Consider the following 17,932-nt stretch of genomic DNA (forward strand, 5'->3'; position numbering starts at 1 on the left):
CTGAAGGGGCAGGCAGGGCCCACTGCCTTGCTATTTCTTTCGACCAAGAAGCCAGGACTCCAGAATCAGGTGTGGTTTTGTTTAATCATAGCTCCCTTCCTCTGGGAGTAGGCGGGGTCAGGAAATACCTGGCCAGGGGCCTTCTCTGCTGAATCTGAGGGAGGTTGTGGTGGTGGGGGGAGTGATGCTGGGCATGGAAAGGGATGACTTTCTGGGGTACAGAACCCATGACACAGATTCAACTGAGGGAGGCTGTCCAAAAGGTCCACAGTGAGAGTAAAACTCCTGAGCACGTGAGAAAGCCATACTGCACACAAAATCACTCCACTTCCGCTAACGCACTTGTAACAGACTGCTGGCAGTGCAGCAGTCACCAAGAGCTTTTCTCACAGGGGTCTGAAGAGTCCAGGTGTCTAAGAAAGTATTCTTAAGAAAGTATTCCTCCTCAAAGTTTCTAGGAAAATGCTTCATGTTTCCTTTTGCTTTAGCAACAAAAAATATTTTTTCAAAATGAGTGCATGCATATCTTCACCTTCTGGGAGGCCATCCCTTAGTTGAATGTTCTCACACACGTTCCAGGACTGCCTCTGAGGCAATGACTGCAGTCTGAGGCTTCGGAGATTAAACCAGCGCAATCCCACCAACAGGGTGTGTTTTAGAGCCTGGGCAACCTGGACTCTCCTGGGAATGCGGACCCTCAGGGCCCCTGGACCTTCTGAATGAGACCCTGCAATCTAAGGAGAGGCCCAGGTGCTTCATCCATGTTACTGTTTGGGGAGCACTGGTCCAGATCACTGGCCTCCCCTCTTTTTTCTCCCACATTGTTAACTGAAATGACTTTGTATTTTCTGCCTCATTTCCCAGTTTTGCCACGTGGCTTTCTGTTGTCTGTTGGCCTCACTGAGGTCTTTGTGGTTGGGGGGAGAGGGTTCACAGTGGGAGGGATATAAATGATGAACGTCTAAGTATTACCTTGTCTTGTGCACCTGAAACTAATAAATTAAAAAAAAAGTGCTTGTTAATTGTCCCCTATACTGGGCTCAGAGATGAGGCTGGCAGTTGGGGTCCCTCTGCAGTGAGGATGGGGTGCTGTCCTCTGAAGACAATGGTGACGCCCATGGGCGATGTGCACCTGGTCTCCCTCCCTCCTTCTCTACGGACACACCGACACAAGTGCAGGTAAATTACACAGTACTAGCCACAATCCGCCCTCCTGCGCAAAGGCCCCAGGTGGCAGGGACGGCGAGGGTCCCCAGAACGCAGACCCTATAGGACTGGGATGTGAGCTGCTGACCTCATGGGAGCTCGAGAAGGGCAGGCTGGGGGTTAAGATGGGAGCCTGCCACCCTCCTAACTCTGAGGCGGGCTCCCCATCATGAGCCACCCTGGCCCCTTCAACCTCAGGGCAGCCTGGGGACCCCCCGTGGGGCTCTCCACCCCCTTCCCCGGGGACCCCCGAGACTCACAGGATGTAGCAGATGACGCCAATGCTCCACATGTCCGTGGCATAGCCAATGGGCTCATAGTTGATCACTTCAGGTGCCACAAACTCCGGGGTGCCAAAGAGGACCTTCAGAGACCCTGCATTCTCTGTAACCGGGATGGAGAGGGATCAATCGCCAGAACATCCGGGAGCCAACCCACGCTAAGCGAACGCCCTCATCTGCGTGCCCAGGAGGGACACGGACGGGGCCCAGCGCTTGGCTGCTCGCTCCTTTGAGAATGGCACAGAGACACTGGGCTGCCCGTAAACAAGTGCATCAACACACCAGTGAAACCGACAAACCACAAAGTCACCTCAAGTGTCTTCAGTGGGGTGGGGGGAGGGGAGGCCATTAAAGCCCCTGCCTCTGAATGCTCTTTCCGGTCTCTCTCTCTCTGCCATGAATGCCCTGGCGCAGGGGCTATGACTTGTGCTTGGCAATCATCTCTACCATTCATGATATCCTATGAACCCTGCTGCCTGCTTTCCAAGGACTTTCCTCCTTAATATTCTCGACAACCCTAAGAGGGAGGTATGGCCCTTATGTCCCCGAAGAGGACAGCGAGGCTCAGGGAAGTGGAATGACACACCCACCCAGTTAATAGTGGTGGTCAGGCCCTAAACCCAGGTGGCTGCACTGCTGACCCATGCCCCCCTACTCCACGGCCTCTCCATGTGTAGCATCATATCTCTCTCCCGCAGGAGCTGCTGGGAGGAGAGTCGGGAAAAATCCTTAACCCCAAGGTCGTGCCTTTGGGCCATAAAGGACCAGAGATGCCCAGAAGTATACACATAGGTACCAGCTTTCACAGCTCCTGGAGGACTCATCAGCGGTAGGGGGTGGCACACCTTTGGCCTGTGGGCTGTACCTGGTCTTATTTAAATCCAGAGCCCACAACAACTATTCTAAAGCAAAGCATTGAATGACCCTTGGACATGGAAGCTTTGCACCAGCTCCAACCTGAACCGTTCCTGCTCCATTTTAACCTTCCCAGTTCTCTGGGTCTTGGTGGATACCCTGTCCCCACATATCCCCTCATCAAGGGAGCCTGTATATTGTGTTCCTTGGGTCAGACACTGCCAGCTCCTCAGGCCAATGGCACCCTATTTGTTTAAACTGTAGTGGTTCTGCCCGAAGGCAGGCCTCACAAACCAGCCGTGGCCCCCACGCCATGCCGTCAGCAGGAGAGAGCAGAGCAGGCACATTCGCCCAGCATCTGGCTGCCCATCACCAGGTGAGTCACAGCCTGGCAGGACCTCACTGCCTCACTTTCCTCTTTATGAATCACATGGCCTTAACCAGGACTGGGCATCCTGGGAGATTTCCCAGGTGGCATCAACTCCCAGCAGGGGAGTGAAAGAAAGGCCAGCTTGCACCAGTCCTCAGGCTCCTTGTTGACAGGGCAGTGGTCAGGAGGGAGAGGGGAGACTGTTTCCTCAATTTCTGAGACATCAAAGGGCTATATTGGCAGGGTGGGTGCTAGGCGTTGTGTGAGGTGACCTCAGGGCTGGGTACGAAGGCCCTGACCGCCTTCTCTCATCACCCCTCCCACCCGCACCCCAGTGCAGGAATGGCAGATGTGCTTCAGACGCCTGCACTGGCTCCGGGGTCCTTTTTCCAGCCCCGGTACCTCCCCTGGCTCGTGGTGGGACCTGCTGGGCAAAGCTATTGTGAACCTCGGTTTCCTAGTCTATAAATTGGGGCTCATAAAATCTGCCCTGCCTACCTCACCGGGTTGCTGTGAGAGTCAAATGAGAAAAAACATGTGACAGTGCTCTGGAAACTACAGTATGCTGCAAATGTGAAAAATACGGGAGGGGATAATAATAGTAATAATAATAATAATAATAATAATAATAATAATAAATAGCTAACACCTACGTGGTGCTTACTATGTGCAAGGCGCTTCTCTTATCACTTTACCTACGTTAACTCATTTGATCCCCCTAACAACTCTGTGAGGGAGGGACTGCTATCCTCCCATTTCACAGACAAGAAATTCGAGACTTAGAGTCACACCGTGAGGAAGTGACAGGGGCAAGATCTGAACCCGAGCCGCCTCCAGGGTCTCTGATTTTAACGGCAATACTGGGCATCCCCTCTAGGACCCAGGATGTGGCGCCAGCCCCAGGCGCCGTCGCCACCACAGGTACAGGACAGCAGGAGCGGTGGCTCGGCCTTACCCAGCCTTCTGGCCAGCCCGAAGTCGATGAGCTTGATCCTGGTGCCCGTCTTGTTGACGCACATGATGTTTTCGGGCTTGAGGTCCAGATGGACGATGCCCTGTCTGTGGATGTACTCCACCCCCTCCGAGATCTGCTTCATGTACTGGATGCACTCCCGCTCCGTCAGCTCAAAGTCCTCGTCGATGATGCGCTCGAACAGCTCACCCCCTGACACGCTGGGGGAGGGGGAGGGGCGGTCAGGACCACGTGACCACAGGATCACGGAGCCCGGGCTGGCAGGGAGTCCGGCCAAGGGCAGGCTGGGGGTCGGGGACACTGGCAGGAAAGCCCAGGATAGGGAGGTGCTGAGCACTTCCTGCAGCTTCCTGAGTCCCAGTCGTCCATGGTGTGGGGAGGGCCCAGGCCTCCTGCTTTCCTGCCTGGGGGAGACTGCCTATGCCCACTGAGCTGTTAGGGGATTTGGGGAAGCATCTAGGCTGGGTAGCTTCAGAGGTGGTCATGGACTGAGAGAGCCACACTTGATGACCTTAGCAAAACGGTCACTTCCAGGCAGTTCTCTTTCCCCAAATGACTATAGATGTGCAAGCGATCATTCTTGTACGCCAGCCAGGTTTTTTAGTATAAGAATCGAAGCTTAAAATCATACTCACAGGATCAGAAAAGTATCTTCAATAGTGAGCCTCAGCAAATTCGTTGGCTGTATATAACCCACTATACTCATAGTTGTAATTGATTTGTTCCCTCTGGCTAGGCCTGTAGGATCAGTTTACTCCTTCCAGCCTTAACTAACTTGTCTCGCCTGCTCCCTTGCCTAGGCTGAGAGTGCAGTACGTCCTTCCTGCCTGGATAGACTTTGGATCCTGGCCACGGTGTTTCTGGGGCCCCCAGCTGGCATCTTCTGCTCCAGAGGCTACAACGCTTCAGTGCAAATACACAGCCTCGCTCTCTGAGTTTCACGGGTTCTCTCTGTTTCCCGTGCCAGCCCTTGGACCCACCCTCCTTGCTCACTGCTCAGAAAGTTTGAAGTATCTCCTTAGTAACTTATGTAGCGACCAGACATCAGTAAACTCTTTTCTACAACGGCCTGTAGGTCTACCAGCTGAACAAGGCTGGGTGGCTTTGTTCTGGGCCAGTCTTCTCCCAGGGGCCTTCCTTCCCTTTTCTAAGGAGAATCATCATGAAGAAGAGAGACTGAGTATGAATCCTGTCTCCACCTTTTACCAGCTATGTGACCTTGGGCAAATTTCTAAACCTTTCTGAGCCCTAGTTTCTTTAACTGTCCCTACCTCAGAGTTGTTAGGAATGAAGAAACTTTTGTAAACCCTCATGCCCAACACACAGTAGGTGCTCAGCACATATTTTCACCAAGTGGGTCTTGTCACTGACCCCCGAGGGAGAGACAGACAGGAGCGCACCATGGGGCCCAGCATACCACAGCCTCTTTCAGGCTGGCCTTCCTCACCACATGACAACCCCTGTCACTTCTGGATGCTAAGCTGGGAAATAGCGTTCTGGGTCAATGGCCGCTGGGGGGCGCCGGAACCGACCCTCTAGAACCAACCAAGATGGAGGTCCTTGGGTGGCCAGCAGGTGGCAGATCTATCCTCAAGCCCTCCGTTTGGATTGCTCTCCACCCAGGCTCCTAGTCAAACCAACTCTGTTCTTAGGTCACAGGTGATTCTAAACATCTCTGTGCCTCAATTTCCTCATCTGTAAGATCAGATAAAAATAGCACCACCTCACAGGGCTGCTGTAAAGACTGAGTGAGTTAATACACCTAAAGTGCTTAGAAGAGTGCCTGGCACATAGTAAGTGCTCAATAATGTTAATTATCTGTGTGTTTTGTTTTTTTTTTTTGTTTTTTTTTAAAGAACCTGTTGGCGCTCTTGGAGATTTTGATTCAGAAAATCTTGGGAGGAATCTGAGAATTCATATTTTTAGTAAGTACCTCAAGTCATTCTGAAAAAAGCAAACAACCATTTTTTTGCAGTGCCCTTGGGAACATCTGAGGAAATGAGTAGTAGAAATCACAGTCCTGGAAATAATTACTATTGCACTTCTAGAGGTAACCTATTTAATAGAGGTTCAAGAAGGTTCAAACCTAAATCCACATACTAGAGGCACGTCTTGGAGTCACTCATTCTAAATCCCTATGCAAGACTAGGATTCCAAGCTCCTAATCCAGTGCTCTGTCACCAGACCACACTACCTTCTATCTGGCCCACCTACAATATTTTTCTGCAATGATCTAAATAGTGCTTAGAAGATATGAAAATCAAATACAAAGATGGACATCAAAATGACTGAAAATTTCAAACGTTATGCCATCACTTGTATCTTTAAATAAAGAAAATTTGCTTTATTCTAAAAAAAAAAAAAAAGAAGGTTCAAACCTACTCAAATATATTTAATATATTTTGAAAACTGTTTTTATGGTCCATTTTCTAGGATGGAAGGGATTACACAAATAGGATTAATCGTTCTATAGGTTTCTATTCAAAACACTGAAGACTATAGGTGGAAAGCATTGGCTGGAAACAAGCCACCACCCAGGATCAAGATAATGCCAAGGGCCAAGACTGGGCCAGAGGAAATGTGTGCTTAATAATAGTGAGTAAGCGAGTGAATAAGTGAATGAATGAATGAATGAACCTACTACCAAGGATACCTAATCCCAAGGGATCTAATTTATCCTCCAAACTGTAGAACTTGCCAGCCCTCATTGGCAGCCAGAAGGAATGGTGTCTAGGCAACTGGGTACCAGATTCTCTAACTCCTTGTCTCATGGCAACAAGCTGGATGTTCTTTGATAAATTTTGCCAAAGGTAGTGCAAAGGTAAGATGGGCCATGGATGACCCACCCTAAACTTCACATCTGCTCCAGTGCTCAGTGTCCCGCCACTGTTTGGAATGTCCTGAGCACTCCCAAAATAACAAGCCCAGACTCCCGGCCAGGAGCCTGAAGGAGCCCTAGTCTCAGAGCAATGCTGCTATAGTGACAGGGGCTTGTCCTGTACTCAGAGATCAGAAAGGTTGAAGACACAATAATCTGATTTCTCACTGTATCTAAGGCGGCTGAACTGGAGGTTGGGACTCTGGAATACATTTTCATTTTTTTGTGTCACCAGGCATTGTCCTTCTCTTAATCTCAGTTTCTCAAACAAGAATAGCAAATTGTATTTCTGGAAGCCAACCTCTGCACTCTCTATGGCCAAGTCCGTTTCAGCTGGAAGGGAAGTACAGATCGAGTATGAATCTGCTGTCTCTTCTTTGGTTGAGTTCCGATCAGGGGGCAAGTTCCTTACCCCAAGTGCAGGTGAATGCTTTGGCATCTGTGCATGGAAGATTTGATCCTGTCCTTGGGGGAGGCGTGGGGCGGGGGGATGAAAGCCAGACCAGCTGAAGCCTTCTTACATTTTCTCCCAACATTTTCCATCCAGCTTGCCAACTCCCAATTCCAAGCTAAGTATGGTATTCTGCCCACTGGTCCTGCCGCCCGGCCTTACCCAGGCTGGGCCGCCTTCTACCCCTCCTTGCACCCCCTTGTGAACTTGCTCAAGGTTTAACTTCTAAAGATAATACATTTCTTTCCATGTTCCCCACACACCCACACGGCCTGGACCAAGCAACCTGTTCCAGAATAAATGTGAAAAGCTGCAGCCCACAGGGCTATTGTGAGGGTGGAACGAGTGAGGCCACAGACACGGCTAAATCTTTCCTGGAAGTCGCGAGCTGAGTTTGAGTTTGGGGCTGAATACAGTTGAAGACACAAATGAAGATTTCCTTTGAATCTTTTACACAGTTCCACAGAATTTGGGAACCCAAAGAGAGTCTAATCCAAATATCTGTCCTCACTGGAAGGATTTAATAATTCCAAAATCACTGCTCAACAGTAATAGAACCTGAGTAGTGGGATTTGTTCCACAATACCTAGCTGTGTGTTAACATGCTCACAAAATAATTCAGAGTGGAAAAAAACGCCAGGGTCTGGGAAAAGTCAGTGCATCATACTACTAAGAATAACTCTCAAGGACAGAGCACTGTGCCTGCCATACGTTATTCCATTTAATCCCCACATTATTCATGTGACGGTTTATAGCCTCCTTATACAGATCATAAAACTAAGACTTGGCATAGTCTAGTAACTTATTCAAGGTCACACAACAAGTAAGAGGCAGAGTTGGGACTGAAGTGAGTTTTATCGGATTCCGGTCTCTGCTATTAACCACTACTGCCTTCCCTACAGAACGTAAACTGGAAGGAACACATCGAAATGTTTTAAGAGTGAGAGGAGGCATTCACACCCAAGCTTGGGGTTGCCTCTTGCTGTCCTCTCCTTGCCTGGGAAAGAAAGAACACCGAGATATTGATACGTCCTTGCCAAAGGACTGCAATCCCTGACAACTGGGGAGAAATAACTCAAGGATGCTGCAGGTAATTGCACAATATCTCTCAAAATTTCAAAGGCACATACCCTTTCATCCAGCACTCCCACACTTCTGGGAATTTAGCCTACAGATGTACACAGGTGTGAGTGAAAAGATGTACGGACAAGGTTACAAACACTGCTAGTCTGTGAAGGCAACAGCCTAGAAATCATCCAACCTCCTATCAGGAGCAGATTGCCTGAATCTGTGGCAGGTGCATGTGATGACATCCCACGGAGCAGGGAGAACGAGGAAGCTCTGGCCACTGTTTCAGGATTGTCTCCAAGACAAGCCATGGAATGAAAAGATGCAAAGTAGAGAATCGTGAGTATGAATTACCTTTGTGTTGAAAGGTGGGAAAATACGAATGTATATATGTATGATATATGCTTGTATTTTCATAAAGACACTTTGGAAGGATGTGGACAAAATCAGCAAACTTGGTTCCGGGTGGTAGTGGGGTAGAAACAGGGTAGATGGGGCACAGGGGTGGGAGTGGGAGTTTTCATTGCATATATTCTTATGTTTTTTGATGTGATAGTATCATATATTTTTTTAAAAATTCAGATTAGAGGAAGAAAAAAGAAACTCTTCAAAAATACAGATATTGTGGAGGATGGCGGGCTTACTGACACCAGTATGTATGTGTGTGTATGTTTGCACGTGTTTGTATGTGTGTACGTATGTGTGTGTGTGTGTGTGTGTGTATGCATGCCAGCAGCTCAGATGTGAGAGAGGTGGAGGAATAGGACAGGAGGAAACAATGGAAAACGAAAGCCTTAGCTGGAGGTCATCTGATCCGTTCCCCTGCCTGTGTACAACCCAGCACAGTAAGCACTATTCTCTGGTGAGAAGTCAAGAGACTACACACACGTGAGGACGGGGCATGCAGAGCACAGCGAGAGGATGGGAGCAAGGGTTACACTCCTGAAGTTTGAGCTCCCAGCCCCGGGCCCGTCCTCTTTCTCAAACTAGTCAGGAAGTGGCTCTGTCCCTCACCTCCTACTTTAAATCCACCTCTAGGTCAGGAGCCCCTGAATGAAACCAGGGAGGCTGGGGGTAGCATTGGCCCTTTCACAGGGAGGTGAGGGTAGAAGGAGGGCAGGGGTCCTCAAAGATCTGCCTGTTGTTATGGAAATGAGCAGACGCTGCAGTGGGCTGCTGGCCCGTGGGCAGGGCCAGTGCCATGCACAGAGCGCTCTGAGTAGTCAGCGTGTGGCCCTAGGGGCTGGTGAGGAGCGTGCATATCACACCCCTGCCTGCAGCAGAAGGGCTGGGGTCTGACAGTGGGGCAGACACATGAAGGGACTCCCAGGCACACAGTGCCCAGGTGACAGGCCACTCACATCTCCAGGACCATGACGATGTTGGCCTTTTCTTCGAAGGCATCCACACACTGCACCAGCTTGGGGTGGTGGAGGCAGTTCATGATGCTGATCTCCTGCCGGATGGCCTCTTTCTCTTTTGCCGAATATGCCTTGAAGAATTTCCCTGCCCAGATTTTTCTAGTTTTCTTTTCTACAAGTCGAAAGACCTGTCCAAATTTTCCACTGCAAAGGAAAGGAGGAGAGAAAAGGCAAATTTAGCCAAGCTTTCCTCGAAATGGGGGTTGGCAAACTATAGTTGATAGGACAAACCTGGCCCACCTGTTTTTTAAATAAAGTTTTATCGGAACACAGCCATGCCCATTTGTGGGCATATTGTCTGGGGCTGTTTTTGCATTTGAATGTGCAGAGGAGTAGTTACAACACAGACTGTATGGCTTACAAAACCTAAAATATCCCTTTGGCCCCTTACAGAAAAAGTCTGCCGGCCTCTGCTCTAGATCAACGACGTGCAAACCTACTCTCTTCTCCATTACTTGTCAGCCTCAGCCTGTGCCTGCCCCTGCATGCCCCACTCCAACACTGGCTGGCCTTGCTGTTCTTTCAGGACTGTCACCTTCATGGGGAGGCCTCAAGCTTGGCTGTTGGACTTTTCTTCCTTTCCTTGCAGAGGGACCCAGGAAGTCGGGTTGAGGAAGTCTTCCCCAAACAGAGCACGTCTGAGTGGCTACCTTCATTCTACCCCACTCTCAGGAGGGCCCCTGGGGTTGTGGTGGTCCCGACACAGCTCCCACTGGTGGTGCAGGCTCCTTGCACAGCCTGTTAGTAAGTTGGCGTCCCTCACTGGGAATAAAAGCTGAGCCCCTTTCTTTTCCCTTCCACCTCCCAAACCTCCAGGGATAGAGCGTTAGCGTGAGACAGCCAGCCTGGGAGCCTGCTGCTGGAGGGGTCAGCGTGGCTGTGATGAGGGCTCAGCGTTGGGGTCCACACCCCAGGGAGGATTCAGAGTAAACCGGTCCAAGTTCATAAAGTGAGCTGCAACGGCCAGCTGTGCATTTCAAGGGTGTGTGTTTTCCTGAAGCGCTAGAGCTGGAACTGCTGAACAGTGAGCACGGGTCAGGCTTGACTGCCGTCTGTGGCTCACACGTGAGGATCCTAAAGACAGTCTGACCCAGACTCAGTCCCCTCTGTTCTGTGTGGAGAACTGAGGCACAGGAAAGGAAGGACCTCCCAAGCCTTTCGCAGAGTCCGGGGTGAGTGACACTTTTGTGGGGTGGTGACAGGGTCAATCCCTTCTGATTCTGCAGGAATCTCAGTCTGGGGAGTCAGCAGAACCCAGGACAAGACAAGAAGACGAGGCATGGAGTTCAACTGTGGGACCTGCACCGCCCTCACGCTGGGGGCCCACAGGGCACTTCGCACTCCACTTACGATCCTAGTCTCTCTTCAATGTCGTAGAAGTCAGACACTTTTTGTTCGGTATTGACTGTCACCGTCCGGTAATCAACCTCAGGCTCCTTCTCATCTGCAGGGTGGGGGTCGGGGTGGGTGTGAGCCATCAGCTCCCTCGCTCAACCCCCACCCCTCGAGCCCGCCCGAGGACAGGTGGCCAGCACTCACCATCATCTGACACCTCCACTTCATCCTTAGGCTCTGGGGGGGGGGGGGGCGGGCGGGGAGGGAGACAAAGAGAGGCAGAGGGGACATGGGTGATTAGTACTGAAGGCCCATTAACAGCAAACCCTGCTGGGGGCTTGTCCAACCTCAGCCTCCCTAGGCACACGACCCTCAAGCCCAGAGCTCTGGGCATCACTGTGGGACGGGTCAGTCCATGCTACACCAGAGCCACACGCACACCGACAGGCACTGCGCCCCGTACCCTACAGGCCCCACCCTCACTAGCTCCTGCCTCCATCCCTTCCTCCCTAACTTCTGGTCCCTTAGACACACCCTTCTTCACATCTCTGCCAGTCCCACTGACTTTCAGCACCGACACATAGCTATGGTCGTCCCTTTCTGCTCTGGCTTGAAGAAAGTTAGCGACTTATGACTGCTGCTCGTGTCAAATCCCCTTATCTATTTACTGAACGTTTTTACAGAATTCTAGCCACGGACCCAGTATTTGGGCAGTTACTATGGATTTACAAAACAAAGTACACACAGGCATTGTCTCTCCTTTCTTGGCGCTTATAACTGAATTGGAGCAGCAAAAACACATATACTTGAAACACCCATGACAAATGTTCTATAATCAAGCACACAATGTCACAGTACACAGTGGAGGGAGGTGACACAAAATAGGGCAATTACAAAGTCAGAGGAATTAGTCTCGGAAGAAGTAGCCCCTGAGTTGTGACTTAAAGGAAATGGTGGAACACGATGAGGAGGTAGGTGGATGACATCACACAATGCAACCCACAGGTGTTTGTGAGGTATGAAGAGGAGGAGCATAAGCAGCCATGCTGGTTGCAACACGAATGTGTCAGGAGTGAATGGGGGATGTGAGGAGGCGGGCAGGTGTCTGGCAGAACATATTCCATTGGATGTGTCTTCCTTTGCCTTGGCATAGGTTTGTCCCTCTAGGGCCACTTTAGACTTTTGACCTTGGCTAAGTACCTTTCCATTTCTGGACCTCCCTGTGTTTCCTCATCTGTAAAAGGAAGGGGTTGTATTTTTAGGTGATATCTGGGGTCCCCGGCTAGCTCTAGATGCCATGCTTTATAACGTGCTTGGAGCCTGTCAGCCATGATGTGGGCTGTGTTCTGGCTGACAGAACACAGAGCTAAGGGAGCTAAGGGCGGTTTCCTGAGGAGCTAGACAAAGACTTGCGAGAAGTTTGAGAGGAAGTACAAGGAGTTGAAAGGTATAGATGTGTGCGTGTGTGTGCAGGTGTGTGAAGAAGACTTGGGGAAAGGGTGTGATTTGCTGACAATCCCAACAGAGCAAGACTGAGGAAAGGAAAGGCACAGCACATGGACAATTTCCTAGGGGGAAAAGAACAGATGGGGTGCAGGGGTGAGTCAGGCCCAGCTAAGCCAGGAGGGGTCATGTGTGAATGCACAGAGCTCTGCATGTTTTGCAAGCTGCATGTCTGCGATGGAGGTGTAGGTCGGGGAGAAGGTGCCTCTGGGAACTATAGACAGTGAACCTCTCTCTGAGGCTACGGGCAGAACAAATTACTGAAACCTAAGCAAACAATCCGAGAAGAAGTAACGCGGCTCCTTTTACGATGTAAGTACCCCTTACTGAAACAGAGTTTTGAGGGGGTTTATAAGCAAGTAACCAGGAGCAAGAGAGGCTGTGATTTGTTTAGAGTTCTTAAAATGCTGTTGACGAAGTTTAACTTTAGAAAACTAAACATGAGTAGGATTGAGGGGAATATTTTGTCACAGAAAGGAAAATGTCATGGAAAAATTTAAAAAAAGGTAAGATAGACGGGACTCTCAAGTTAGCAAAGCGGTTTCACAGATATTTCCAGGATGTAAGCCTAACTGATCAAGTCTTCTAAATCATCTGTTTGAGACTTGAGAGTGACATTGTGAAGTTCATAGACGACAGAATGCACCTGAGAGCAACACACCTGGAAGGCAGTAATGGAGTCACGTGTTCAGGGAGAATTTAATCATTTAACCTTTGGAGGGTGACAAGCCCTAGGGTATTTAGCTAAAACTCAACCTAGGAGCCCGTTTTCTCAACTTACTGCTCTGGCCTACAGAAAGCTGTCATGGGAAATGTGCAGTGGCCACACATAGGTAGTATTACTCTGCCCTGGTGGCTGGGGTCATCTGCTCCTGGAACTCTGGCTACTGGCACTTAGAAAGTCACAACGGAGCTGGAGGAGGTACGCAAGGCCATTGGGAAAAAGAGCTGCCATGTGTGAAGGATCAGAAAACATTAGGCCTCTCTGGCTGGGAAAGAAGTCTAAAGCAGACATGATTCAAAAAAAAAAAAATCACAATTGCCAAGGGTGGGATTAGGGTTATAGACTTTTATCAACTAATGAATATTATAACTTGAGAGAACAATTTCGTGTTATAGTTCATACAGGAGAAAGGCTGTAGGCATACGGAACTCGTATCTCAAGAGGTACCATAAAACAATAAATAAGTTCCATAGATGTTAGTTCAACAATGATATTTCAAACAGGGCTTTAAAGGAAGCAAGAGATTCCAATCAATTCAACAGTCATTCATTGAGCAACGGTGGATGCCAGTCACTGGACTGAGCCTTCGACACAAAATAATAATAGTAATAACATTTTATTTTAGGAGACCCCCCCCATCATCCCAACCCATGGTGCCCCTATCTGAGACAAAGGTTGGTTTGACCTGCCAAGGCACCCCTTGCCTTTTTGTTCCCATGCCATATATTCTGGTGTGGATTGAGCAGCAAGATGAGAAAGAAAAGAGAAGGCAGGCTTTTTGGGCCTGGCATCTTTAGGAGGAACCATCTGGACTTTCCTAGTAAAGGAGTAGCAGCAGTGCTGTAAGCCACGAGGTGCTTTCCAATGACCTGTCACCTGGGGACATTTCCCAGAAGGCCCTGAAGAGGGCATGAAGTTGTAGAAGTGGCCTCTCCAGTTCACTTTGACACCAGTTAGAAACTGCAGAGCGAGCCTTCTTGCCCTCAGCACAAACACCACACCTGCCGTCACCTCCTGCCTCTCTCCTTGGCAGTCAAGGTACAGAATTTCCTGATGCTTTGATTGTGGGGACCTAGGTCATTCTCAGGGAATTCACACCCCTCTTTCTGGCTCAGTGGTACACTGCAAACTTTCCTCTGTGTGAAACTCAGACCAAGCCTCCAGGCTGAGACGGTTCCCTTTCTTTTTATCCTTCTCCTCCATCTTGCCTCCATTCTATTGGGAGGATTGGCTGCAAGGAGAGGGGCAGGAGAGGAACTGGGGAAAGACCACAGTTCAGTTGGCCACGCTCTTCAAGCATAAAAGGGTGTAGTGATGAGAGAGGCAACGATTCCATTTGCATCTCTCCACTAAGCAAGGAGCTAAACTGCAGTAGGAGGGACTTCAACAAAACATGTCAAAATCTTCTATTCAGAAAGCTATGAGATCCAAGCGCTAAGTGAAAGAACTACGTGGACGATGGCTCTGAGATATTTCCGTGGACATCACTGCCCTGGAATGGTGTTTGGGAGAGGACCAGCTGACCCTCACACCGCACAAGTGGCCAGTCAGCCCTGGACAGAGAGCTGTCCTTTGAGGCCTGGCGAGGACTGTTTTACGCCCAGCGGGCACTAGAGGGCACCTCAGCGCCGGAGAGGGCCTCTGAGGGGCAGCATAGCTGTAGCCCATGGCAGGGTGAGTGAGGGGGTGAGGGGGTCCTCTGGCCCTTGGGGCTTCGCATCTCTAACTGCCCTCGGGGTTGGAAGGAAGTCCCAACTCTGCAAGAAGCCTTTATCACAGCTGTTTGCTAACAACTATTATACACGAGAACAAATTACAACCAGGAGCAAGGAAGGACAGAGTGGATTTAAGAGTTAGAGCTGAGTAGGGTGCGAGAGGGCAGCTGTGTTGAGGCGGGGGCCCTGTTTACTCAGTTTTGGGAAGATGGGGAGGGGATCCTACTCGGAGGGGTAGCTCGGGCATAAGGAGGCCACTGGAGTGGGCTGGGGTGCCAGCGGGGGTGGAACTGAGAGGACAGGATGAAGCAGAAGACTGAAGTTGCAAAGGCAGAGGAAGGAGGGGCAGCGGTGGCAGCGGGGGGCAGGTGACAGCCAACATTAGCTGGGCTTAGTGGAGGGACGGTTAACCAGCACTGCCTTTTTGATGACCACCACACCCCACTTGGTTCCACAGAAATGACCTACCATAACCACGCATCCCATCCCTCCCCTACATGCACACACACACACACACACACACACACACACACACGTGCACATATGCACCCTACTTCTCTGAGAGCCGTTTTCCTTTTCAAGGAGAGAGAGATGACCTACCCAGGTTATAACTAACAAGCATATGAGCAGTCCACAGAGGAATTCGCTTTGAACCCTCACCTCCTACCCCAACCCTTCCACCGCCCTCCATCCTGACCTTCAGGCCTGAAGCTGGCCAACTATTCTGCCCCTCCCCCTCTTCTCCCTTGGATAATCCAGCTGGGCCTGGGGGTGGGAGCAGCTTCCAGTCTGGAAGACCTGGGTGGCCTGGACCCTTCCTCTGGATGGCAGGCTATTTCAACATTTCCTTTTGTCTACTCCCAGTCAGGAGGGGCCCCAGGAGGAGAATCCGAGGACCACAGAGGGGGTTCAGCTGGCTGCAGGAAAGAAAGGAGAGAACACCATCCTGGAACTTTAGTCCCAGCCAGCCCTCCCCAGTCTCTCCCTACAGCCTGGGAGCTGCGGTCCTGGTCTCCTGGAGCCACACCCCGTCACTTCAGTGGCCTCTGTTTTTCTGCATGGGGTTCATCGGGGATTCTACAGTTTCTCCTGGTTTATGCCAAAAAGGACCTAGAAGCTTTCCTTTCCAGTTAATGAACATCTTTGCACTGCAGTATTACCCTTTTTCCTGTCATTTTTTCCAAGAGGTGGGAGTCCTCTTTGTGAAGAAAGTAAGATGCTACAAACATACAGACTGGAACTTGGTTGCTTTTCCTGGCACCCCCACTATAACCAGCCTGCTCCCCACTCTGCTCATTTCAAAGGGGGGAGGGTGTGTAAAAGAACAGCAATGGTGGTTTTGTTACTCCATTTGCCCAGCACACACTTGTGAGTGGCTAGTGGGCCTTATGAAAGCTGCAAAGAGGCCCGGCCAGGGCCATCCTGGGGGCCAGATCACGCCACCATGGAACACTGCTGTGTGTATTTCTAGGACTCCCTGGGCAAAGGCCCCCAAGGTAGGGCTGCACTGGCAAAATGGTGAATGTGTTGTGTTTTTCATGGGCGTCCTCCAAAGTTTCTTTCTGGAGCCTTCATTTAATTTGAAAGCAACGTTTTAATACCTGTTTTACTCCTGAGCTTTCAAACTAAAGAAGGGTGTCAAATCGTGATGACAGTTTCCATACTCACGATGCCTCTGGTTAGATGGTGATTACAGGACCTGTGCCCCGTCCAGCTCCCTGACCTGCAGCCGCCCACAGTCCTCTCTATGGTTAAGCTCTCCTCTCTCTAAGAGCTCTTTCCCTTGGTGTCCCTTCACAACAGCGCTGAAACCAGGTCTTCCGTCTTCTCCTGGACTCCCTGCTATCTAACCTCTAAGGCATTGGGAGGCAGCCTACCTCCTCTATCAGTCTAACCAAAGAAGCAGCTTTGTGTTCAAGCTTCAGCTCACTAGTTACAAGCTCTGTGACCTTGGGCAAGTTGCTTCACCTCTCTAAACCTCATTTCCGCACCTGTAAAATGGGGTAATGACAGAATCCACTTCCTTGAGTTAGATGCATGGAATGATTCATGTAAAGTACTTAACATATTGTTAGCATATAGCAAGTGTGAATATGTTAACCACCATGACTCACAATAATGAACCTCTAAATGGCTCTTGAACTGGTGTTCAGTGACCCAAGCCAGGAACTGGGACTCATCTTAAACTAATTTTTAACTCAACTCTAATTCTAATTTTTTAATTCTAATTTTTTCCCTCAACTCTACCAAAAAGTCATCCAGAATGGTCTATTCTACCTCCTGAGGCTTTAGTTCATGCTTACCATCCCTCTCCTGGACTATACCAAGAGGCCCAACTGGTGTCTCACTGACTACAATCTCATTCCCTGCCTCCATTCCAGGGCTTCTCAAACTTTCATATGCTTCAGATCAATGGGTGGGGGTGGGGTGGGGAGCAGTAGGGGTGGGGGATGTTAAAATGAAGGTTCAGAAGGTAGTAGCGGAGTGGGGAGCCGAGTCTACATTTCTGCCAAACTCCCAGGATCCCAAGACGGCTGGTTCAGACCACACTTTGCGTAGTAGCAAAGCTCTACTCTTCCCCTTATTCTCTTTCTAAAAAGCTAGACTTGTGGTGATCACTTTGTAGATGTCGTAGTATATGACATATAGTATATGACATATGACATATAGATGTCATAGTATAATGCTGTATACCTGAAACTTATATAGTAAAAGAATTTAAAAAAATCTAATCCAACAAAGGTGACATTTCAAAAGTCTTAAGAACACATGGATCTGTCTCCTGCTGGAGTCTGTATGCTACTTCAAATAAATAATAGGTTACATTTAAAAACAAACAAACAATCACATCAAATCATATCAATCCCCTGCCTGAAGATCTTTGAAGAACTTCACAATTTTACCTAAACCGCCCTTTCGGTGTTGCTTCCTTCTGTTCTGTCTCACACAGCATATGTCCTGGCCACACACAAGCATCTCAAAATGCCAAGCATTTCCATCACTTTGTATCTTTGCGCATGCTGTTTCCTCTGTGAGGACTGCCTCTCCTCATCTTCCTTGCCTCTTGGACACCCAACTTGTGTTTTTCAAGACTCAGCCTAAGTGTCACCTCCTCCAGGAAGACTTCCTCAGCCTCCATGGCAAAATTATTC

General features: G+C 49.6%; 1 protein-coding gene across 2 annotated transcripts in view; it reads right to left on the reverse strand.

The window, feature by feature from the left end:
• Nucleotides 1-17,932, reverse strand: part of MYLK (myosin light chain kinase) — a 238,424-nt gene that overhangs the window by 20,552 nt on the left and 199,940 nt on the right. For both annotated transcript variants that reach the window (XM_081066712.1, XM_081066713.1), the window contains exons 23-27: nucleotides 11,043-11,075; nucleotides 10,854-10,947; nucleotides 9,444-9,647; nucleotides 3,668-3,885; nucleotides 1,467-1,590 (exon numbers count right to left, since the gene is read on the reverse strand). In XM_081066712.1, coding sequence (XP_080922838.1) covers nucleotides 1,467-1,590; nucleotides 3,668-3,885; nucleotides 9,444-9,647; nucleotides 10,854-10,947; nucleotides 11,043-11,075 — 673 coding nt within the window. The remainder of the gene's footprint in view (nucleotides 1-1,466; nucleotides 1,591-3,667; nucleotides 3,886-9,443; nucleotides 9,648-10,853; nucleotides 10,948-11,042; nucleotides 11,076-17,932) is intronic.

This window comes from Rhinolophus hipposideros (assembly GCF_964194185.1).
Source record: "Rhinolophus hipposideros genome assembly, chromosome: 2".
NCBI classification, from domain to species: Eukaryota; Metazoa; Chordata; class Mammalia; order Chiroptera; family Rhinolophidae; genus Rhinolophus; species Rhinolophus hipposideros.